Source organism: Chelonus insularis, unplaced genomic scaffold (genome assembly GCF_013357705.1).
Source record: "Chelonus insularis isolate UGA/USDA-ARS -01 unplaced genomic scaffold, ASM1335770v1 contig_94_pilon, whole genome shotgun sequence".
Lineage (NCBI taxonomy): Eukaryota > Metazoa > Arthropoda > Insecta > Hymenoptera > Braconidae > Chelonus > Chelonus insularis.
The window spans coordinates 3,522,285-3,549,518 of NW_023276783.1; the positions used below are offsets into that span (position 1 = coordinate 3,522,285).

The following is a 27,234-nucleotide window of genomic DNA, read 5'->3' on the forward strand; positions in this document are numbered from 1 at the left end:
CAAAGAGCAGATGATATGAGAATTGAAGAAGAGAGGGTGAAAAAGATTCAGTAGGGTTGGGAAAGAGCATGATGTCGAGGGATCAACTGGGTGAGAGAGCGTGGATGAGGTTGAAAAGCAAAAGGCTGAGAGGGATACCAAGTGTGTAATAGTGTTATTTCGTAGCCATTTCATGTGAGGGTCACCGCGGGAAAGCGAGAGGTGTACATAAACACCAAGATTGTTTTATTCATTCCAGTCTGATTAGAGAGAAGCAACCGGACGCGTGCCAGATGAAATACTACCTTTTTACAACCCCCAAATTTTTTTTTCATTCGTGCGTTTAATCGGATTAGAATCGATACTACTCAATATTATCATAGTTTAAGGTGCTTTATTTTTATCCAGATATCGAAAGGGAGTGGAAGCGTAAAATTGAGTTACAGGGTAGTTTATTTTTTATTGACTAAAAGAGTTGAGTATACGGGGGTAGCCTTTTGTGGCCGACGGATTTCCCGATAGTGGTTTTATGGCGTGTCAACACGCTTCTCTATTGCAAGAAGGAAACGCCTGAGACTCAATCATGCACGCAATCACGCTAAAATATTCTTTTTTTTCTCTATACCTGTACCTTTGTGCGAAAAGATTATATGCGATTTTGCTTAAATAATTTACAAAAAGGAGAAAAAATGAAAGATTAAAAAAAAAATTCTTTAACCAGGTCGCACGCTAATTCGATCGTCACGCCTTACTAATCTTTTATATTTCTAATTTATCTTATTTATATACTAGAGTCTAACATATTTCATTACTTAATGCTCTTTTTTTTAAATGTGGATTGAATATTATACAAATGATTATCATGGGAGATTCAATAAACGTCAAGATAAAATAATTGGAATGAACGTGATAGCTAAAAGATTGGACAGGATAGTAGTCTAAATGTTTTCTCCTTCGAGAGAGAGAGAAAACACTAAAGAGATAATGAAGGACGAATAGAAGCTACCAAAGATGTAAGGGTGGTAATAAGGCAACTCTGACTGCAAGAAGGGCAATGCTAGTCACGTTTCCACTTGCTGACAGCTGTGGCTTATACGTATGACGCGATATCAACCCCAAATTTCCTCAACTATCAGCCCTTCCTTTCGCCTTACATCGTAGAACGCAGGAATGCACTCAAGCTAACATCATCAATGCCATTTCTTGCTCACCCCATAATAGATTTATTTCTCAATTATAGAAAAAATATTTGTAACAGTTTTCTAGACCTTTTTTTTGTAAATAATTGAATTTTTACGCCAAACTTGGAACTTTTAAGCCAATATATGAGAATTGAAACATTAAAGGGTTCAAAATGAGTACATAAGGATATGAGAAAACCAAAAAGGAGAGAAAGGACCTTGATTTCGACGTTTGAGTCATCACCCTCTTCGTAATTATTGATTTTCCGGCCTGGCCTAACTCTCCCTAACTTTATACAGACAGAGAAGGTCCAGAGAGAAGGAGGGAATCATTTGAAAATGTCTTTTGTGCCCTTTCATTTCTATCTCACAAACTACATAACGCACGAGCAACCCTCTCATTTGTTTTAAGACTCCTGACTTTCAAGTTAAAAATCCTCACCTCTACCAATACTCGATGGTGACATGGACATTCCCGGTCTGTTGCCATCAAAACTGCTTCTATCAGGCATCTTCATTACGTCTGCTTGATTTGTACATGATGTAGTAGAAACATCTTCAATAGCAGAAGGACATGTGGTTGTTGTTGTTGTAGTGTTGGTGCTGATATTACTAGCAATGGTATTTACCGGATTTCCATTACTGCTAACTTGATTACCATTATTTTTATGATTATTCCCAGCAGTGTAACTACTCGTAGAACTGTTACTACTTCCACCAGAGCTACTGACCGCGGAAACACTCACAACACCTTCTCTAGCAATATCTTGGATAGCAGTTGCAGCTCTGGACCCAATTCCAGCTGGCTGTAGGATGGTATATTGTTTAGATGAATTTGTATCCGGGCTTGTTACAGGTGGTAATCCAGATCCTGATGATTTATTCACAGAAAGAGATCCGGGAGTACCTACTTCTCTAACGCCATGTTCCTCTTTTGGTGATTTCAACTGGAGAAGCGACACCGACGAGTGCTTCTCGTCTGCTGAGGGCGGGATCACTGGCTGAGGGACTGGCATTACTGGACCCGGTACTGGCGTGGGAAAGCCCACAAATGTTGCTGATGCTGGATAGGGTCCAATTGGTGGACTAGATGTTGAAGCTGAGACTGGAGGTGGACAAGGTGGTTTTGAATGATTCGTATTTGGTGGTCTGAATGCTGAGGTGCTGGAAAATGCTGATGTTGAGGAATTTGGTGATGATGTAGCTGAAGAAACCTTTAATCCTGAGTCAGAATACCTTTGATAATTGGAATAAAGATTATGCTGAGGTTGTCTAAGTGAGTTGGGAGGTGATCCATTACTTTTACTTAATCGATCCTTATCTTTATCTTCAGATCTATCTTTTTCAGATTCTTCTTTTTCCACAAGTGGATCTGACATATCAATTTCTAATTCGTTTGATGAATCGTCAACAAGTTCATTGAAGTCTGGAGGATCATAGCGAGAGTATTTATCATTATGTCTGATTTGACCAGACATTTTATCATTTCTATCTTTATTTATTGATAGTCTTGACATTGATCTCATTTTGTTAAGGTCAGTCTCCATTGAACAATGCATTTGAACACTATTTGGATCCATTTTCATCATGCCATCCGAGTCTTTTTTCTTCATTTGTTGAAGTTGTTGTTTGTAGATGTCCGATTTATTTTGTTGATATGATCGCCTATCATGTTGACCTCGATAAGTTATTACATCCTTTAAGGTTTCATTACTAGTATTTGAAGAACTAGACATAGATGAAGGACTCATTTTAGGATTTTCCTTTTTTTCTTCAAATAAATTTTCAAAATTTGATTCGTATTTATCTTCATCAGAGTTGCCTCGTTGATACATCGAACCACTTGGACCAGGCCAACTACCCGATAAACTTTTTAAAGCTGCTTCAGTCTCTCTAATTAAAGTCTCATCATCTTCAGGCTCTTCACAATTTTTACTAGATTTTCTAGCTGGACTGCCGGAATTTCCCGAAGTGAACACTCGTTTTTTTTGTGGTAAGGACATATTTTTATCACTGTCTATTCCTTTTCGCACTTCATCATCACGTAAAATTTTTCTTCGACGTTTAGCCGCTGCCTCAAAACTTTCCATGTCCTGTTGTCCACTTTGATTGACACCAACACCAACACCAATGGTACCACAGCCTTGATGAAGTGGCTTTTTGCCGTTTAACGGCGATGTCGATTGTTGAATCGGCTTTGGAATACCCGACTCTGCTTCCAGCTTCCGTTTTTTGAGATGTGCCATCGCATTCTGACCACCTGGCACACTGGTCAGTTCCACCCTGGAACACAAAAATCCCAGGTGAACTCAGGTATTCACTCCATTATCATCCTCATTAATTCATCATCATCCCCATCAATTCATCATCATTTAATCATTATTATCATTATCATTGTTATTATCATCAGCACGTTGTCATCACCATTCTCTTCCTTCCTCTTCTTGCACACAAAAATGAAAAATTCAACAAATTGTGAGCCTACCTAAAAGTGTTTTTTCTTTATTTCATTTACTACAATAAACCAGCACAATTGAACACACACACACTCGTTCTTTTTTACCCTTTTTTCCTGTTTTCTCTTTTTGTTTGACAATTTTATAAAGGAGAGACACGCGACAGCCCTTCACCGACGTGGTGCTCGCGAGCTACTGTGTCTTATATTGAAGAAAAGCGCGTTGGGGTAGTTGTTGGCGGGGGGTTGTGACGATCATACAAGCATTCCAAGCGTGTGGGGGTTGCTTTTGATGCACGTGCGCGTGTTCAGAACCAGCGCATTTCAAACTTGACGCCGAAGGTGGGGGGCGGGTTCTGCGCACTGTCCACCCCTTAAATTCTTGGTCCCACTTACTTTCCAGAGGGGATGGATCACCCCCTCTGAAAGATCTCTTTACGTTCTATGCAATACTCAAGACTTGAGAAAAAAAAGTCGACCGCTGGGAAACTCACATCTAAGATATACATTTTTGCTTTTCTTCTAAGGTCAACAGTCATATTGATTACATAATAATTATATTTTCAAAATTGCATTACTCATTGATGATTGATGAATAGCATCGGATGATGAATTAATGATTTTTTACTTGCGTATAATAGCTCTATATACATAATTAAAACTTGGTCAAAGTATCTTTTTATATTAAACTGGTTATTGAAAGTTGTTTTTGATGAAAATTAAACAATAAATGATAAAGTTTTCAAGTTATTAAGTAATTATTTAATCGTGTTCAAGTTTTGGAGTGAAATGTTTCTATAATTTCTATTGTATAGAAGAAATTTATTTCACTGATCATCACTTGAAAAATACTATGGATTCTAGGAATAAAGGATTAATGATCTGTCAATTGCAAGTCTATCGATATTAAAAGCTTCTTTCACCCATCATAAAATCCAATCATTAATTAGAGTTTGGTCAAGTTGATTGGGGTCGAAAAATACTCGAGAAGGGTGATATGAACGGATTGATGATAGCCAGTTTAGAGAACGAGAATTAGATAAACTAAGATCGAAAATTTTCAACCGGATCAACGTCAGCAACCTCTTCTTCTCTCTAGGATTCAGCTTTGAAAGCTTCCCTTAAACCTCAGTATCCCTTTCTTGAATCTCCTCTATCCTACTTTCTCTTTAACTTATAGGGTTTCACTTCTCTGTCAGCCCTTCAAACCACCACCTAGGAAGTGAGTTTAGAGCCAGGAGAACTCTTGAAGTATATATACGGTAGATCACGAAAATCGTAAGTTAAATCGCACCGTTGGCTCAAGACATTATCACTTTTATTTGCGGAGCCAGCAAGAGCGCTCGACCGCGTAGAAACTCAGACTTTACGTGGAGAAGAGGAAATGAAGATGAGGGTAAGGAGAAAGATGGGAAAAGAGAAAGATGTAGGGATCGATGAGTCCACCCTCCAGGATTCTATGCCGATTTTCTCTCCCTTTCTCTCTCCCTTAGTCTACTGCGCTCTTTTGCCCTTCACCACGCGAGACCCATGGGGAATAATTAGAAAGTAACCCCTCGCCATGTACGCCAGAGTACGTGATAAGACGATGAACAGATCTTCGATGACGAAGCAAACCACGTCAACAAAGTGCAAAATATTTTTTCAACCAAGTCAATACACTATTAATTTATCAAGACTTTGATATTTTTTTGATAATTAAAGCAAATATTTCATCAAACTTGGTACGAATTTCTTGAGTTCAAGTATTGATTTAATTTTAGAACAATTGATGGAGTTTATTATTAAAACAGAAAAAACCTCTGATCAAAAATAATTGATGTAATGAATTCAAACAAACAATGAGCTTTCTTGTCATGATTATGCAAGCTGGTATAAGTTAAAGACCCTCGAATATAGCAAATGCATATTGAATCTCGTCAATTAATTAGCAAGCATATAGTCTTGGCCAGACTATGGTCTAAAGTACACGATGAGATACCGTCGTCTTTACCACCTTCTCTTACTCTACCAAGGATTACAGTATTAAGCGACGTCACGTCACTAGAGTCTAAAGAGCCTCCTTGGAACTGTGTTCCAAGAGATAGCCCAAAGTTCAGCACCCACCCTCTTCTTTACCACCACACCTTACTAAGCAGCACCTCGACCTTCCTTCTCGTGCCCTCGACAATTCCAATTAGATAAACCACCACCGGATCACAGCTCTTAGCGGTTAGGCTCGCCCCGGATTTCCTGTTGAGGCGCCTCGTCCACTCCATCATTTACCTCCTCTGCTTATACTCATGGCTCTTCAATTCTCATCTCTAATTCGCGATTCTAAAGCTTTTCCTTCATGATATCTATGTTAATGTCAGATCTTTCTTAAAGCTTGATGGCTTCAAGAGCAATTAAAGTACTGATTGAAACCTAGATGTGTTTGATTTCAAGTTTTGATGATGGAATTATTTAATTGTGGATTTTATTTGGAATTATTTTGAAAAATAAATTGATCACAAAGTGTGATAGAACTGGTCAATAAATTAATAGGGAAAAAATGATTAATTTTTTTCTTTTGGATATCACTTCTTCATTATTTAATTTGACATCATATCACAAGTCAGCTGATTTTTATCTTTTATCAGAAAATTATTAATTAATTTTTTTCCACTGGAAACATTAATAAAGATCTTGATTACAATCAGGTAGAGATTTAAAATTCGAGTCAAAAATATTTTAATACTTAAAAAACAGTTCAATCACATTGACAGTTTTTTGACTAGAAAATCCCAAAGAGTCTTCACTTTCTTATAATGTCAGAGGGTCGTATGTCTTTTTCTCACCGTGAAGAAGTGAGAATATAGGATGGGAAGGTGGAAAGGACTGGGAGCCGGATAATTTAAGGCTCTCTCACGCGTGGATAATGGGCGAGCTTGGCTAATGCACCCCACTTGGCACCACGTGGATACACATGACTCGCCTTCTAGCGACTCTCTTTTCGCACTTTGCTCTCTTTCCAAGCTCAACACTTGGGGAATCGCAACTGCAACCCCGCGACTAATGTATGAGCATAAAATAGAGAAGACCCTCTTAGCCCTGCAGCAAGAAAAACAACCCCATGCTTCTAGATGTACAGTTTTCCAAGGGGGATGAACCTTCTTGCCTATAAGTACTTGTATGACATTTGGATGTAAATTGAAGAGGTTTTTATCAATTTTAATCATCTTTCAAGTATCTTGGGACAGATTTTAAAAGAAGAAAAAGCCTAACGAGTCATGAGAGGACATTGGACTCTTGACCAAGGGGTGAAATCATCCCTTGGCTAACGACACTAAGATTGGCTTTATTTTCCAAGGGGACATGTTCACTTCCCGTTGTCCCCATACTTCAAGTATCTGCAGAATGGAACATATCGCAAAACTAGCAGGCAAGTTTTTGAGGTATAAAAGATTTTAAAGGTTGTGTTGAGCGGAGGTGCTTTTTGTGTTAAGGAAAAAGAAGAAAATTCTGTGACTGGGACAGCTGCCCACTTGGACATCACTCTCGTTCCGGCTCCGGAGAATCATCCCTCTCTCCCCTTATCTGTACTACTAACAACGTCAAAATTTTTTAAGCTTTTCCTTCTTTTCATTTTTCTTTTCTTACAAACTGACCAATCGATTTTTTTTCCTCAAAAATAGTTCTAGTAGAACTTTATCTATTCAAGAAAATTGAATTGGTATCAAAATGCTGGAATCTTTTATAAAACATCTTTTTCTATTTTTAAATGTTTTGATAAAAAAATTTGTATGATTTTTTTTCTGGACTTAGAGAAAATATTTAGCTGATCATTTTTACTTTCAGAATTAAAACAAAGCAGTATGAGGCCTGGGGACAGGTTGGAGGAAGATCAAGAGGGTGTTGGAAGATGTGAATGAGAAAAGTACACCAAGAGAGAAAGAAAGAGATAGAAAGTGGGAGAGACATAAAGGGGGAAGGAGAGGTATAAGGGATGTGTTTTACCGAGGGATACTTACACCATCCCTTCGCGGCACATATTTTCATATAACAAAACCATCTGCGTGCCGGGCATAACAAATTTCCACTGATTTATAGGCAACCAAGCAAAACCAAGCCGACAAGAAGAAGAGGAAGTATACCCAACAAAATAACGCAAAAAATTCCAGACAAAAGACTTCAAAGAATGTTTATAAATAATCCTGATAATAACTTTTAAATAATTTATTATTAATTTCTACATGATCGTGGGTTATTTCGTGCATCAAGGATTTATCTGGCGTCTAAGGATATCCGGAATAGCCATAGATGGTGCTGAGACCCTAAAGGGTTATTCAACGGGTGGTGAAGACGAGTGTACGTGCTAGAAGCTCGAGTGCATGAGATGGAATCAAGGGGTAGTGGTAAGAAGGGATTGAAAAGCTTTTGGACCAACCGACGACGGACCTCAGCTGGTCGATAACGTCATAGTGACAGGGAGACTATTGTTATCATCTTTATTCTCATGCAGCAAACATTCTGAATGATACCATAGACCACAAAACTCATGCTAATGAATCTCCTCAAACTATTATACAAATGTTATTAGTGATAAATAAAAGTGCAAAAAAAATTATAATTTATGTTCGGGTTGTACTTATGGTACTTCCTTAACTTTTCATTAATGTGAGTTTGATCATTTACGTGACTTTTATTACTTTTTTATCAAGAAAAGAAAAATATTGTTTACTTATTACATATAATATCATAGAAAAAACTTCATTCCAATCAAAAATACTATGCTTGATGATTATAAAATCATTTTCAATTGTTTGTTACTCTTAATAATTAATCTTAATGTAAAAGTATTATTTACGAGCCACTTTGACGATAGTTCTGGAATTATTAAAATTTATTAATGATTCTCAAATAAAATATTTCATAATTTCTTCAATAAGTTGATCTTCCTGTTCAGAATTAATTTCCAGAATTTAATTTATAAAAAGAAAAAAATTAATTAAATTAATTGACATATAGATTTTCCCTAAAATTAATCTCAAATCACATATCAAATATAGAAGCAACTTTTTTTGGTCAATTTGAATTAACTGGACAGATTTTCAATAGTTTTGATCAATCTATTTCTCTAAAGTAAATAATTTAATATTGAAAATTATATATTTTAAAGGAAACGAGATTATTTTTTTTTTTTTTTTTCAATTGTGTCACCTAAAAATAATTCATGAAAGAATTTAGCAAAACAAACATAATATTATATTGCACACGACTCATATTAATAGCCACGATTATCTAATTTATATAGAATGTTTCGCTATCTTTCCACGGCGAGACCGCACGCAGCATCTGCACAAACAAATCTAGCTTGATTTAGGACTGAGACCCGCGGCGAACCCCACAGTAAAAGAGAGAAAATCTCTCTGTGTGCATACGTATGACCCAGCACGCTCTAGTAGTTCTTATACCGTGAAAACTGGCATGGAGGACTTCGTTGGGGGGTGAGACACTAAATTTTGAAATGAGCACAAAATAAACTGTCCTGGGTATACAGCAGTAATAATATGCTACCGGGCAATGTAATGGCATACAGAAAATTGCCAGTTTAGTACGAAAATACTACTCGACCATCCTCCTTACAGTCTTTATTTCACAAATTATGATGCAATCTCATTTCAAGAAACAAAAATGGTTTTTTTTTTTCTTATATCAACTTGAATTTACAAGAAATACTATTTTTAAAAATAGCATAATAATTCTGAATGAATTAAACCAGTCATGAGTAGTTCTTGTGATTTATTGCTGAGCTTTCAAGTGTTATGATTATTATAAAATCTTTCTTTCATATTAATAATTATAAAGATAATGAGATAACGAAGATAGTAAAAAGCAAAGCTGGCTCATTTTTGAACCAACATTGGATCATTGATGACTGGTCCAGAGTTACCAAGGATATTTTATTCTTTACATAAATTACTAGAGTCCAAGTAAATACTTGTATAAAACATAATGTTATTATCCAGTTATTTCTCATGACTAGACCAACATTAATTGCTATGTATGATGATGGCCTAGTTATAGGAAATAATATTACCATGCCAGTAGTAGCCTATATAGAAACTCCATTATTGTTACTTTCTCAGAGAGATTTATTCTTGTACTTTATTCTAATTTTTTACAGCTCAAGTTTGATTTAAGTGTCATATTGTTATTCATAAATATAAGTTTCGATTTCGAGACACTGAAAATTATCGATTTAATCAACGTGTAAAACAATTTAGTTTTTAGATCTAAGCCAGAAAGAACAGCAACTTTATTCTCATAAAATTGGATAAACTTACTTAATAAATCAAAGTTAAACTTAGTCTTGAATGTTGAAAATTGATTCATAACAGAAGAATCAATAAATAACAAAAAATTCAATGTATGAAAAATTTTTTATTCAGAAGTAATAAATGAACCTCAAGCACATACGGGTACAAGTTGGAACCTCTGAAATAACAATAAAAATGAAGGAGAGAATAAAAAAAAAGCTGTTTGTTACTGGAAACAGTTGTAACGGAAGGTCACGTACGAGGTAACATGATTACAAATATATCATAACGTCCTTTGGAAGAATTTTAGTACACTTGTACCCTTAGTAGCCTGTTTGCCTTGTCTTCAAGCATGCGTTACACGTGCGTTGCTTGTCAATGCGAGCTTTATCGCTGCAAATCATCGACTGAGCTTGGAAAACAGCCCTCAGGCTTTATGTCTAAGGCCGAAAAGTGAAGAAAATGAAATAAAAATCATTTCTTCTCTCATCGAATCTTTTCTGTTTGTTGATATTTCTCTTGAAAGGCTGGAATAAAAAATCTGAAATGTCTCAGAGATTCCTAGATGATTGCAGATGAGAGAAAGCGAATAGGCGGGAATCCTGTGAACAGACAGGAGAAGATATCTTGGAATGTTTTACACCTCATTAGGCAACAATGTGTTGTTGCCAGGGTGAATTATATCGGGCATGAGACGAGCCGTCAAGACAAATGGCCCAAACCGGAGGTAATTGTGGGCTTTTATTAGCTCTGGTTTTGGGAGTAAAACGAAGCAACGGAGAAGTAGATCGTGAGAAACGGAAAGACAAAGAGGGAATACAATAAGGGAATAGTGGAGCAACGAAGCAACTGTTCATTCTGCTTTAAGCTGAGACAGCAGCAACGCAAGTAAACTGTATTGCAGCTCTTCTACAAGAATAACCCTCTCTTCTGCAAGCTCTCAGTGCTACGTAATTACTCGTGTGACACTAATCCTTAGGAATACGGATCTCCAGGAACATTCGCATTAGAACTACTAGAATTATGGTTATTTTTTTTTCTTCTATGTTTTGACTTAATTCTTAATGCTTGAGATTTTCATTTATAAATCAACATTTTAAGAAACTTTGTTCAAATCATTAATTATTATTATTATTTATAAACTAAATAAATATGCTTAGGCTCTTTTATTATGTTTATATTTATTTCATCTTTTTTTAATTAAAAAGCTTAACGTTTAGGAACGACAAATAATGAACCAATTTTTTATGATAATATTTATTTTACCATGTTAAAAAAAATTAATTGTTCTTTTTTTTTTTATAAACATTAATGTAATTGTACTTGAAAAGAATGTAAAAAGAAATGAAAAATAGTCCTATAAATTTTTCTGTACACCCCTGTTTATAAATGTTTTCTATTCTCCTGTTTTCCAAGATTAATATGGTCAGCATGTTTCTTGAAATATTTTAGATACTTGGAAGGTTAATTACTTGCAGCTGACATTATTGTGGCCAGTGAAGAGGCAGAAGCCTTGAATTCTCCAGTGTCTAGCACCCTATGAGGTAAACCACCCTTTTCCAAAACCCAACTATGTACAAAAAAATAAGATAAAAAATAAAAATTTAGAAATATAACAGTATGCTTGGCCTTAGATCGAGTAATCCCTTCAGAGAAAATACTGGAAAGAGATACCGAAAATTTCATGGAGGGTAGAGAGATAATGCTTCGAAAACTCGCATTTCCAACGCCATAGATGTCCTGGTGTTATTACGTATCCTCGAGAAAAAGAGAAACAGTGAGAAAGACGAACATGTGCGATTCGTAAGCTTGTTCATGTCTGAATTCGCTTTGTGCTCATGTATTTATGCATTTCCATTGGCTTAAAGTTCTCATGCCAAACCCATAATAAAAGGGTCATGATAAAAGGAAAAAATATCTTTGTCTTAATTCAATCGTTTTATTAACAAAAAATTAACTATTTATTATTAGTTATAACTTTTATTAATATAAAAATTATTTGCATAATATTTCAAAACTGCATTAATTAATTAATTGTTGAAAACAAGAAAATATTTTATATTCATTAACCAATTTGAGTTATAAATTAAAAATAAATAAAACTTAAAAATATAAATTGTCAAGTTGTTCTCATACAACTTGATAATCCTACCTTTTGATTCTATTTCTTTAAAGGTGTAATAATATTTTTCTTTAAGTTAATATTTAGAGATGTAAACAACAAAACTTAATTTTGGCAAAATCCCAGTAAAATTAACATAAACGAATGTATAGAGTTTTAACAAACTTTAATTGTTGATTGATTATTAATCAAAATGTTTGTTAAGATTCGCCAATCAAAAAACATGACCCTACAATATTGCTGTGAACTTGTTAATTGGTTCAATTGATCAATGAACAATTAAACAAAAAACATGATCTTATACTTTACACAAATAAAATTGCCAACACTTGAATTATATTCGTCATAAACCATATAATTTCTATCCGAGGCTATTTATTTCCATAACAAAAAGATGAGAAAACATACAATGTATATTTTTTTTATTAGTAGCGAGCCATATTTACTCATTCAATTCAATTCGGATTCACTTACGCAATGATTTACGAAGTAAAGGCGTATACCTGGTGATAGGAATTTATTGGGGGGCGGATTCCGCCCTAAAAGCGATGCCGAGGGGCTCAAAGTGAGAGAAAGAGAGAAGGGATCTCTAACGTGATCTCAACATTATTTTTGAAATTTATCACCAAATCATAAATTCGCATTTAAACTATACAGAAACTGTGTCCGTTGGAAAGTTAATCTTTTTTTAATGTACCACAAATAATGTGGATGACCAATGAAAAATAAGCGTTCATTTTTGAACTCTTGAGCACTTTAATATCTATTTTATTGAACCGTACTGAATTTTTATTTGTTCAATGTGCAAATAGGGTTATAGAAAATTGACCAACTTTGGAGAAAGCTTTAAAATGCATGTCCCTTTAAATCAACTATGCTTGTAGAGTCCCAGAGATTGTAAGGCGGCTCCCCTATGTGGTCATCTAGTAGATATGGCCTGTAATGGTCAGAACGTGAGCCAAAGCATACGTTCTTCGAATACGATGCTTTTTCCATGAACCCTTGAGCACAAAAATGTTTTTCATAAATTATTCTACAATGAATTCTCGTACTAGTGGAATATTTATCAGATATATTGAATAAATTGCAAACTTATTTTATAACTAAACAGACGAAAAGATGAATTAAAAAATTTTTGAAAAAAACATTTGAAGCTTTAGTATAATAAATTTAAAAATTGACAAGAAATTAATTTAAGACTTTAAAATGAAGCTTTAATAATATTTATTAATTAGTTAAAAAGAGAAAATATATTGAAGCATTTTTTAAAAGCTCGATAATAAAATGTACATCATTACCGAAATAATTACTGATAATTTTTCTCCATCAGGAGATTACTTATTACTGGCTCATTAAAATTGTCGATATTTTCATAGATTCTATCTATTATGTGTGAAATTACTGAATGTCTTATTTACTTATTGCTTATAAAATGTACCCTAATATTTTTGAAAACATTAACCATCATCTTTTATTTACTTTTCAAACTTATCTCAAGATAAAAACATGAAAAATTGAATCTATTTTCAAAGTTTTCACATCAACTGTCTAGTGACATTATGACATGTTTCAAAATAACTAAAGAAAGACAAAGAGAGCCAAATAATTCAGTGGCTGAAATTTTTTGAGTAAAAACGACCAAAGTAAAAAAGAAAAAGTTTGAAACTTTTTTTTCTTGAAATATTTTTTTTCCACTGTGGGCTTGTGATTTATTTGAACCTATAGATCATAGAAGGTAGATGACTACTGGTCTTCCAGTTCTAGATGCTTTATTAGAGCTCACAGGCAAAAGAAAGAAAAAAGTGGAGTTAGAAAGGAAACCAGAATCTGTCAGTGAGAACGAGGCTTGGTTTTATTTACCCAAGGGTTGGCAGTATCCACGCGCGCGGTTTCACCAGAGTTTTCTCTCGATGGGGTGCATGAGAAGGACTCCGAAGACGACTTGAGGGTGGTTTTAAGGGTGAAAATGCGCCCTTACGAACCCCAACATGAATTAAAGTTTTAATTTCTCTAAATCACTGCTCGCCCTGGAGCATTTTCTACCAGACGGCCTGTTACTTATGGCCTTTGCCCTTTTTACAAGCCTTCATTTTCTTCGACCACCTTGTAAAGATATCTTACCCTCTCTATATACCTCTCAGAGTGTCGTGAAATCAATGTTCATTTGGATTTATGTCATTCTATCCATTTTATTCTTTCAATTACAAGAATAATCAATTTTTCAGTTGATCATTAATTTTTTATGCTTCAATCTGGTTAACAAGACTTACGATCTAAATTCTGTAGATAAAGCTTTTATTAAATGTCGTATTTTAGGATTAATAACTTTAAATATTTACTAACATTCTTAAATAAGTGTGAAATGACATTTTTTCTTGTTTTCAAAACTGACCCATATTATTCTTCAGAATTAAACAATAAAATGATCCAAAAAACTTTCCGATGGACTTTCAAAATAATAATAAAAATAACAACAATGTCTATTCAGTATTTATTTATTAATATATCAATTTAATTGTTGTTATGTGTTGGACATTTTTTGTTTTGATAACTACATAAAAAAATTTGTCTATCATCCAAGAACTAGCGAATTTTACTAAAAACTTTAAATGCATATAAAGTTCATTAAGTTTATTAAAAATATATTTTTTAGTAATCAATATTAGAATTTATGTATTAGTAATGAAAAGAAAATTGAATGACTGAAAAAATTAAACAAAAAAAATCTTTCCACCCGACATTGTTGATTATTAATTTTAATCCGGAAAAAAATTCAACATCTCTTCTTTATATTTTTATTATTATTTTTTTTTGCGTCAGATGTTGATTTATTATTAATAACAGCAATAAATCAAATTTATGCAGATGGTCTAGTTTAAAATCATGACTTCAGCGCCTCTGAATTTCTCCAAGTAGAGAAGCAAGTTGATGGCGATGATATTAGCGTTAGGTGGCAGGCAAGTTACCTACAAGAACTTACCCTCATCCTTGCTACGCCCTCTGAGGGGGTTGACATATTGTTTCCATTCTGTTCTTAGTACTAAAGCGTAATAAAAAACCAGCATAAATAACCCACACCCGAGAACAAGCGACCTAAGCGTAAGAACAATACGGGAAACTCAAAGGGGTGGAAGAGGGTGAGAGGAACACGCACTTCGAGGGTTGACTTGACTAATTTGTCTGAGTGGCTTTTTCGAGTGCTATTCCACGAGATTTGTTCTAAAATCACTTGAATTTAAAGATAAAAAAATAAAATTAAAATTAAAATAACCTACTATAGCTATATTAATTAAATAAACCAAATTCATTTAATTTGCACATTACATTCAATAAAATAATTCAGATACTAAGTAATTTGAATTTAAAAGAATGAAAAACATTTATTAATTCAATAACTCACACTTGTCATCGTTAAATGATTATTTATTCTTTAATTCAAAGTTAAAGTTAAAACCAAAGAAAAAAGTTCTAGATTTAAAAAAAAAAATCAAGTGAAACTACTTACAGTGTAACAGGTTCCTCAGGACTGGACGGAGCAGTGATAGCGACAGGTGTAGGTCGCATCGATAAACCAGGCGATCTGTCTCTTTCATCCACCTAGAAAAGAGAACAAAACGTAAAAGTAAGTGAAATAAATAAAAAAATATATTTTTTAAAGGGAATTTGAGCTTTCACTCAATCCGAACGATTGATTTACCCTCGAGCCGTTTCCCTATCTGGAATTTTTATCGTTTCCCGTTTCCCTCATTGCTCTTGCGTTGAACGGAATCGTGCAACAGGTAGAAACCTACCTACTACCTGGCCTCACGAGAGCAACCTCGCGCTTCACTTGCTCTCCAACGCGAATCACTGCGTGAGTTATCACTCTTTCCCTGATTTACAACCATTCGATTCATCTAACAACCCCTATCACTGGCACGCGACGCTTTTTATGTCTCTATTTTTGTTGGCTTTGTGACTATGAATTCATTGATGATAAACTTTTTTTACTGTTTACAAAATAAAAAAAAATACTCTTGTTCCTAGAGTAGCACGTGACATTTTAATAACTTATAAATAATTACGTTATCAATGACTGAAAATTAAAGATGTTAATTCTTTAGTAATCCTAGTTACTCTGATTAAAGTAAAAACATCAGAGATAAATAAAATATCAGTAATAATGTCACAAACTAAAGAACATACTAAAAAAAATGCATAAAAGTATGAAATGATTATTGAACTCTTAGAGAAATAAAACTACAGAAATTAACACACTTTGGAGAGTGTAAAAATTGATTGAAAGATATGTATAATTCATTTGTAACATTCTGAGAAAGGTTATACAATGAGTCCATCATTGGCTACCATAAGTAGCATTGATCCAATGATTAGGAATGATTGAATGATAATACCAATTTAGTAGATCCTTGGACATTAATTAAATTTATTTGTATTATATTTCAGTTAACTTGAAAAATATAATTTACGAGTTGGAATATATAACTTGTGCTATGTCCATGGTAAAAATAAATTACTGCACTTATCGTTCATGGTTCACGAATTTTTTTAACTTGAATACCCTAGAAAGTTAATAACGTGAGTTTGTTGCACTACAGATAGAAATGTATGTAAAGTAAAAAGTTTCATGCATACTATGGTTTGTCTGATATTAAATATTATCGAATAATTACACACACTTTTTAGCTAATTCTTACATATGTTTAAATGTATTTTTATTGACAGCTTATTAATAGAAAATGTGTAATTTTATTATGGTAGAAATATATAATTATGACATCATATATACGATTTCGATACATTTGAAATGCACTTAGTGCAAATCGAAGTATTTTATTTTAATGCACATAAGTTGTATGAATTAATTCAATCATTTTTAGGCACTTTAAAGTGCATAAAAATGAATTATTTTAAGCTTGAAAGGGTAAGGGTATGTAAAAGTGCTTAGAATGTTAATCACAGAGGTAATGTGTAAATTGACGACTTCAACCTTAGTGGTTTGCTTGTTGTACATCAACAATGACATGAAAAAAATATTTCTGAAAGAAAAAGAGTTGTTAAAATTCGATGGATCCTGTTTACAATTGTTTTTTTAAAATGCAAACAAGATAAAAAAGAATAAGATGAGAGTTTTTGATGTTTGGCTATGTTGAAAATGATGTAATTTCAGGTGGAAATCCTTGTGATTTGATTGCGTTAGTTGAAAAAAAAGACAATGAAATGCTGAAAGTAGAAAGAAAAAGAGAAAAAAGTACTGCGTGATTTGCATTCCTCGAGTCTCGTCGGCATAAAAATTCCAGGGCGATAACTTCCTTTGTTCCGTTCCCTCTGTGGCCACGGTGGCTCGAGTCAACCCCCTGTTCTCTACTCTTCTCAGCATCCTCTCTTTATATCTTTTCCCTCTTTGTCTCTCGCTTACCCTCACGACTGCCTGTCATGCAGTCTCTAGTTTTTTTCTCTACTCCCCTTGGCTTATATTACATTTTTTTCCTTGATTAAAGGTGCGCCACAGCGCAGCGAGTGGCCCTCCACTTTGCGGGACAATCTGAACAGTTTAATTTTTGTGGCTCAAGTTAACAAAAAATGCAATTCTATTTAATAACGAATTTGACTAAAATAATTTAACTACGGCTTCTGTAAAGTAATTGATGTTGCTTAGCTATAAAATCACAATACAATTTGCAAAAAAAAATTATTGATAATTTTTAATAATTGAAATGTACAATAATGATAAATATTGAGAAAAAAATTCGAAAAACTGATTGGAGTTAAGCATTCCGATTTGAATTAAAAATTTTTTAATATCTTTGTGCATCATCAAGATTCATAGAGTGAAAACTAATGTGTTTGTAGTGCTCTACAGTATCATGAAACCTTCTACTGTATTAAAACCATCACAATTACTTATTGTTCAATAGAAAACAAACTTTAACGATATCTTAATAATTAACAACATTAAACGAACCATGTTCATGAAACTTTATAGTTTGAATTTTTATATGATGTCGTTCACAAAAATAAAATGTAAGTGATCTCTCATTTCGATTGAGTGTTTGATAAGTTATTTTAATATCTGTCAGACATTCAACTGGCATATGACTGATTTCGTTAGATTTGATGATTTACAATTGATTCATCAAAATGTTTCTTAAATTTTTGCAATAATTTATAAATCATTTTTACTTGAATATGTGAGCAAGCCAATTAACAGTGATTATATCTACTATTTTTCAAACTTGAAATTATAGTAATTAAAGTACCATATTTTTTTTTCAACTCAATATATTTCCCTATTCATTAAAAAATTTAATTGTATAGACTAACTCTCAAATAATCTATTACCTTTTCATTTAAAAGTTATTGTAGAATGGGTTAGATTTTCAATTTAGTCATTTTAAATTTCCCTTTTACAGTAACAATATTTTATTTATCGGTTCAAAGTAACTGAAAATAACTGAATTATAATATATAATAAAATTAAAGTGTGCATAAAACATGTTAGGTAAAATGGACCTAAAAAGTAGGACAACAAAAGACACACTAAAAAACAAGTTAGTTAATTTAAGGTATATGATTAACTGGTTGTTTTTCATTCTCCTATTTTTCATTGAGAAACTGAAATGAAGGCAGGATTTATTGGATAGACTTCAGTCCGGATCAAAATGTAATTAAGAGGGCAAATAATTCGAGTCGAACAAACTAGTGAGGTATAGGAGGAGGTAGGGATCAAAGAAGAACGCGCGGGTATCGCGTAGTTCGCGACGTGACGACGTCCAATTCGTCGAGGGATGATAGAAGCAAGGAAGATCGAAGGGCGGTGGTTTCAAGAGAGATAGGTTGTCTATAGCAAACTGAGGAATGAGATAGTAAAGAGACCCTCGATAAATATTTCTGTCAAGTGACCGGAGCTCATTGGAGTCTCATGATTCAAAGAGCGACGAAAGGTAGAATCGAAAAGCTTGTGAAGAAAAGAAAGGGAATGGGAATGTGAGAGGGAAATAAAATGAGAAGGAGGAAAGCTGAAAGTGAGGCTGGGGCAGTATATTTGCGTTAGGTTACGTAGTTGCGCGTTTAATCAGCCGTGTGCTCAGAGAGAGGAGTGAGGAGTAGCTTCTGAGGGTGCAGGAAAAGCATCAGAGGGGTGAGTTGGAACTAGGGTGGTCTTTGCTGCAAAGAGAAGTCTCGGTTTATTGCTCGACAGTCTCTCGGACTCCACACACAGTAGCAACTGGGTGGCAAAGCGGATTGACTTTTCTCGCAAACTTCTCCGGAGGTTGCAACGTGATTTTGCAATATTTGATGTGTTTAGAGAGAGAACAAAAATGTGAGAATAAAATTCTACAGATATTATCATCGGAGGATTATTTTTCAAACTTTGTCAGCTTATAACAGGTTGTAAAACGTATCATTCTAGTAGTTCTGATAGTTTGAGATTCAATTTCAGAAATTATTTACAGTTTAATCATATTTGATTTTATTATTTGAATATCAGAGATTTTAATTTGATAATTACTTCGAGTACTCACACTTATGTCCTACGCAGCCGGCGTCAGTAGAGTAGCAGTAACCTAGTGTCAGCAGTTCTCTTTATTGCAACTAACTAACTGGATTTCACGTTTAGGTAGATTTTTATATGGCCACAGTATGAACAAATGTTTTTGGCTGCTACGTATTGTTTTGATGCACTTATTATTAATTATCAAACAAGGTATCGACTACAGGCTGACGTCGAAGTTCTATCTGGCTCTTAATATTATTTGAAGAAGAAACAAAAACACAAATTTTTTATGTATCTGATCTTGGTCGTTCGTGACAATTATTAAGTGATTAAACAACTGATTTTCTTCTAAACAAAAACATCGTTAATCCTAAAGAAATAATCGAATCAAAACATTTTTTTTAGATATGATCCAAATGTTCAACTAATCTCTTTTAAATCAAAATGTAAAAATGATTAATTAAAGTAAGATTAAATGATATAAACTGGATAAAAAATAAACTAAAGTATCTTCCAAGTGATCCTTTATACTAAACTCAAGTAGAATTTAATGCTAAATATCATTATTCAAGGCCCCTACATGAATCCCTTTAGTGCATAAAAATCCTCCAGCTCGAGTTTATTCCTATTCTGACAATCCGTTGATAAACAAGACGTTTATAAACACCCACCACAAGATTAGATTTGTTAAGATAATGGTAAGACTTGGGGGTTAGCAACCTTCGCCCCTTTACTTCTTGCTACTATCGCGGGGTGTGCAGCCACTTGAGCGTCGTCTTAATCCCAAATATGACCTTAGTACCGAGGTTTAACCCGCGAAAACGCCCCTTTCTAGTTTCTATACACGCCACGAACACTAACCCATCCTGAAATCTAGAATATTCTGGTTTACTGCGATGCCTTCCAAAATTACAACGATCAAAACTACCCAACTGGAATTTCCTATAGCTGGTGAGGATAATAATTTAAGGTAGCATCGAACTCAATGTCGTCAACACTAATTAGGAGATGATGATGTCACGCAGATATTGAAGCAGGGGAGAAATTATTCTAACATATGTAGTGGAAAATATTGGAGAGAATCCATCATATACTTGAAAGATTCTTTAAATGAAACTATTTTGTAAAAAGTTTGGATAATTTAATTGGATTGAAGTATTTAAAAATTATTTTTTTATGGTGATTAAAATTAGGATGTTTAATTGATTTCAATGAAATTGAAAAAAAAAGAAAATACTTTTTCTTCGGCAAACGGGATTACAAAATTTTTATGCTTTACAAACATTTTCAAATGGTTTTAAAATTTTCGTAAATATTAAAATAAATTGTGAGTACCTGATTGATATGCTTTGGCGATGTAAAATTATTTGAATATCCTATTAATACTGCTGGAACCTTTGAAGAACTTTTTCAATATCACAAGCGCTTTTTTCTAAAGTACTTTTGGATTCTGCTTAAATTACATCAAAGTTTAATATTATTGCTAATTTTTAAAATTTTAACTATCACATTTTTTTTTTAATGTAAAATGAATTCATTACTACAGCATGACTGGCTCTAAGGAATCATAGAAATTTGTAAAAAATTTAAATAAAATAATTTAAAAACAAGACTTGTTATATTTGTTGGACTAAAACATATTAAAATTATTTTTATGATGATGTTTAAAAAAAAAATGAAATGATTTGTTAAAAAAAATTCGAAAATGGTTTCAACATGATATAATTGATATTCTATACTCACGTGGATTATTAACTCATGAATATTTTAGTATTAAAGTATTTTTCTACATGTTACAGGAGTTAGGCGTATTGATTTCAGATTTTCTGTCTTGGAGAAACATCAGAGCTACCCCATCTGCACATACGCAAGCACTCGGGCGTTAACTCGAGGGCAGAGCTGTTGGTAGAGAAGAGTATAGAGAGTAGACAACGATGACGACAAAGTCTGGGGACTGAGATGAAGGTATTGGAAGGATGAGTAGAGACGTGGGGCCCTGTTATTACAGCCAAGAACGTGGGGATACGTCCCGCAAACTAGAGGGCGTAATCCCTTAAGAGCAATAATAAGAATCCTTTCCCCACGTCTCTGGAATCCTGACTAAAACTGTACCAACTACGTTGGCCCGCTTGAGAGAAAACGAATTGACTTAATTCTGTGGCTTCCGGTGTAGGGGTTACTATACTCTTAGAAACAACCCCCAAGAGGTCTCTTACTCTTTTTAAATAGCAAGTAAAAAATCACAAACAATTGTAAAATGAAGTGGTAGCACTTTTTCAATTCTCTCAATACGATATTTTCGTGAAGGGTTGCAAGGAAGCTTTTCAACTCTCTGGGATGAGTCGAGACTCGTTCTCGGGCGTAATTTGCACACAAAGTACCAGGGTGTAACATTGTTGGGGGTGCCAAAGCCATGCTCTATGCCTGTATGCCCAAGGACATTATGCTGAACCCCTCAACCTCTACCTCTTTGCATAGGTCGTATACCTGATGCACATGCGAAAGGGAAAAGTTTCTGTCTAAAGTTCAAAGCACGTCAAAAGCTCTAGAAATTGCCTCCAATCAATTGTTCAACATTCACAATAAAATATTCAATAAAAAAGTGGATTAAATTACGAGAATGATGCTTTTTTCTGGTTAATTTTATTTTTTTTTAATATGGTGGTTAATGATTATGGGAATTTTATTCGTAGTTTCTGGAGTAAAAGCTCACCAGACGCCTATAGATAGAAGGATAATAAAAAACCTGTCACGTAGCCAGAGAAGTGAACCACAAGAGGGAAAGAATACTGATTCATTATTCAATCTGGATCGAGTGATTAGCATGCGCCCTTGTCAGTTCACTCTCTCGTCCTGCCAGGCCCTTCTAAATAATGTAAGACGAGTTACCTCAGCTTTCGCACTTGTACAAGATTCTACTTGTCTCTTCATCATGTTTTTTTTGTAACGTCAACTCTTATTATATTTGATTATTTAAGTATTCATTAAAAAATTATTTTCATATTTTTGTCTTATCCAAATAACTAAGAAAGCTGAAGAAAATATTTAAATATTTATCAATTCCATCATTCATACATTTTATTTATTTTTATTTAAAAATAAAAATTACTTTAAAATTAAAATCTGGCTTTAATTTTCCATTTTTACAAAAGAATTTATTATTTTCTGTTTTAGATTGAAATAATTTTTTCCAACAATGAGAACAATTTTAAGGTAGAAAACATTTTTAATGTAATTAGGTAAAAATCTTTGTGGATGCCCAACCCCGTGAAGAAACGAGAAAAGAGTCTTTCAAACCAAGGGGTAGAGCTTGAGCTCCAGATGTAAGAAGGGTTGTATTCAACTTGCCTCTGGGGCATGTTAATGCACTCTGAGATCTTAGCACTTACACTCTAACACGCCCATGTTAGAGAGTCCCACTGCCACCCACCTCATTCGTCCTTAGCCACCCCTTAACCATTTTCTCTTTCTCTTAAACTACCCCAAAGCAAGCTCAAGCGCTTCCAGAGGGCTTTCACGGACGACGCTTTAAATCCGGATCTCTGCCGCCCTGTCGCCCATCTTGCAGTTTCTCCACCAACGTTTCAACGATGATAAAGCCACCTCCACCACCGTGAATTCTTACGAATCCAAGGATGAAACCTTAATCGAATGAGAGTAAAAATTTAACGATTTTTTGTTTTATGCTTCCAAGGTAGCTATTTCATGCTTGACACACTCTACAGAAAAAATTCTCAACCAAGTGGTAAAGTTGAAGTATTCAAGCTTTGTAGCTTTTAATAAATTATAAATTCATATTTATTTTCATTTGCAACTTTTTTAAATTTTTAATTTAATTTAAAGTAAAGTTGAATCTAAAAAAAAAGAATTGAAATGGTACAAAATGTACATATCACATTTGAACAACTTCAATCCAACTTGATTAGTCAAAAATATCATGTTGATTACAAAAAATCATTCTAACATTTTTTCCCCATGGGACACTGTGATACAAGTTGTTATCATTCTCATCTATTTTGGAAAAGCATCAAACTAACAAAATTTATTGTATTTGACCTCAATATTAGAAACTTTTTTCATCAAATGTTCGAAAAATAGCAAAATTACTCTAGATGATTCGTCAAAAACATCTGGATGTGTGTTACTATGAAGATGGGAAAAGGTCAGATGATTATAACTATTTTTAAACCAGTTGGATTACCTGACACTAGGTATTCATGGTCACATATATATTACCAAGTCAGATGGAATTGTAACTAAGTTATGTCAAGCTTCTAGGAGATCAGCATATCAAACTAATTACCATGATGAATTGAAGTAATTACAATTGGTGTAAAAAACCTTGGTTGCTAATTTTTCTAGTAAATAAATGAATATTGAATGGAAATATATTATTGGTAGTGAATAGGATGAGCTATGATAGCTAGTTGAAACCTGACTTGGAGTATTGCCAATGGTTGAAAATTGATTGCAAATAAAGTATTAGTGATAACATCCAAATAGTTTGAAAAAAATGTAACCCAAGCCCTTTAAATTTATAATCCTTCAATTCATAATTTAGATACATATTTTTTTAAATGATGATTCTATTAAGTGATTTGTAAAAGTTAGAAACAAGACCATATTGAAACAAAATCAATGGCCATGTAGAAATTTGAATCAATGTTGAATTATTATCAATTATAAAAAATCTTTCAATGATTTAAAACATGATTTAAACTATTTTTATTATGTATCAAAGCTATAAAAAATTTCTATCTGAAATAAAAATTATACTTTCATTTTTCCATGTTTATATGGTCATCTAGTGTTCAACTTTCCTCCATGCAGTAAAATTTTTCATCAACGTTATCACAAGTCAACGATGGATCAATACGTTTCAATTTCATTTAAAGTTACAGTAAATATCTAAACTTTTTAATTATTTAACGAGTAAACTTGATTACAAAAAAATTTAATAGTGTAATTAAAACATGCAACATATTTATAATTTTGAACATTTATTTAAATATCATATGCACTAAATATTTTTATAATTAAGAACGATAAAAAAAATTATTGTTGCACTTTTTAATGTCACTGATACAGAGCAATGTTTCCAAGCGCATATTTCAAATTTTATACTCAAAATAAATAACAGAAAAATCTAGGCTGAGAAAAATGAGATAGCGATGGAATAGAAGGATAAAGAGAATGTGATACTTTAACCCGAACAAGTAACCATCTGATAGTACCTGTACAACCGATAGGCATACATCCCATACATAGGGTACAAAGCTCTTGATGGATGGATAGCCACGGGGTGCATGGCCACAACCCCCCTACAAACCCAACTGACCACCTGTTGAAGCACACGCACCTGAATACGCACGCTATCACAATCATCCCTCTGTGAATTTTTTTTTCTCTTACAATCATCTTTCCACTCGACTGTCAGGCTTTATAGTGACTGGGAAAAATAGCTTTTTCAATCGTACGGTTCTCTTTAAGCTTCCATTGCTTGCACGGACGTTAAAAGCGGATAGGGGTGGTTTTTGCTACTCAATCTATCGTGAATCCAAAGCTTTTTTTCTTCTCTGACAATTCAAGCATACTGAGAGGATGAGTATCACGACGTGGATGCATTATACCCCCTGGTGAGCATGTCAGGATCGTTCCATTTGTTTCATTCTTGCCTTGCGGCGATGCACCCCCGCGAGAACATGAATTGGTTCCGCTATCTCTTCGCGAGTCGGTATTTATTACGTTGTATTTTCTCACTGCTTTTTTCGTTGCCTAGCTACTGCTGGCTCTTTGACATATTTTAAATACGGAATTGATGTAAATCAACATAATGTTGATAATGAATTTATGTTAATGAAATATTATATAATTAAGTGGGTCAAATTTGGATTGAGAAAAATTTTTTTCAGTCATTTCAGCTGGAAGGAATCAACATTCAGCTATTTTAGATATCTTTTAATAGGGTAATAGGTGTGATGTAAGACTGAATTATTATTATTATTATATTATTATAATTATAGAATAATGTAGATAACATGCTACAGTGTGTTTTGAACTTGAACAAAATATGTACGTAGAAAGAAATCTATCAATGTTGAGAAGTAATATATGTTGAATTATTTCATTCTTTTCAATGAAATCTACTTTTTCAATGAATATTTAAAGGGTATTTTTAAATATATATTATCTTCGTTATAAGGGCACAATATTCCATATTGTCATTCGTTAAGCAGAGATGATGAATGAGAGATGAAAATGGAATATTTGTGAGCAATACTTCTCAAGCTTATTAGTAACCCGAAAACGTTTCGTCCATTATGCATTCCGATTCGAAGATAATCTACTTCAACCCTACGACTTACTATACCACCCCTTGATCCTATGTCATCGCTTTCAATTGCTCTGTCGTCACTTCTCCCTTTTCTGCATATTTTAATTATAATCTTGTCTTGAGGTAATCAAAAAAATTGAATATATCAATTTAATTTTTTCAAAAATCTATTCTTTAGATTAAAAAACATTACGTACTCCAAACTTTTTTATCTAACTATCAAGAAGTTTAAAAACATCTTGAAATTATTAATAATTTTTTTTACAAAGTTTATATTTTATTTGGTATAGCAAACATGGAATAATTTTTTTGATTAAAGATAAATTTCCCAAAGGATATGGGAATGAAAAAAAAATTCAACCACTTGTTTTATGATTAACTACCAACTCAAATCTGTTAATTGGTCTCGATTAATTGAGACTTTTTAATTACCCAAAGACACAAACGAAAAAAAACTGACCATTGACTTTGTGGTTTTGACCCTTGGTTCATACGCTTCAGAAGACATGAAGAGCTTCAATTAGTTTACAACCACCGGAGTTAATTTTTCTACTCTCTGATCACTTATGACTCGACTTAACATCAACTGGAACAATTTATTCAAACGGTTTTTAGGCTTGAATTTTTAACCAAACGAAGGAAAAAAAAGAAGCGAAAATTGATTATTTAAACGACTACGTAAGAATTATGTAGATGTGATTGAGATTTATTGAATGAAAAGAGTAGAAGTAGTAACGGTGGAAGTTACAATTAAGCAGGAGTCAATTCAATATCAAGGACCATTCGAGGAATATTCAACGATTTGGTATTAAATGGCTGCTGGTCCTTTTCCACCCTATCAAGTCTCCGTCTCCATTCCCTATACCACTTGAACTCGCCTTCTCACTCACTCCGGAAGGTTGCTTTTGACTAGAGGATTTTGCGTGGACAGAGAGACGACTCTGGAGGCCAATGGATACATCACCCTTAGAACTAACCCTCTTGGAACATCGATGGAATTACTGGAGGGTAATGAGTTTAACGTGAGAGAAACGACAGGAGGTAATCTTCGTCCTTCTAGACTTTTTCCTTTCACTGATGCCTCTTGACGTTCATCCAATCATTCAGTATTATCCCGATACAGTCTGGCTGCAATCTGGACTTTATAGTTAATTTTTTAATCAGCTTTTTATCAATCATTTCGTTCAGGAAAATAACTTATCATTCTTTTCATCTTAGAAGCTGAAAAAAAAAATTTTAATTGAATTTATCTACCGTGAAGCAGTAATTAAACTTCAAGTCACCAACATAATTAGTATCCATACTTAAATCTCAATAAAAATTTTGTATTCAATATGTCATAATTGTTGTGTCTGTATGTTAAATCTAAAGCAACTATAAGCAT

The 27,234-nt window shown here is 33.5% G+C and overlaps 1 protein-coding gene across 1 annotated transcript in view; it reads right to left on the reverse strand.

Moving 5' to 3' along the window:
• The window catches only part of LOC118072829 (nuclear receptor corepressor 2), a 248,198-nt gene that overhangs the window by 19,605 nt on the left and 201,359 nt on the right, over positions 1-27,234 (reverse strand). The window contains exons 6-7 of the mRNA XM_035092958.1: positions 15,524-15,615; positions 1,603-3,443 (exon numbers count right to left, since the gene is read on the reverse strand). Coding sequence (XP_034948849.1) covers positions 1,603-3,443; positions 15,524-15,615 — 1,933 coding nt within the window. The remainder of the gene's footprint in view (positions 1-1,602; positions 3,444-15,523; positions 15,616-27,234) is intronic.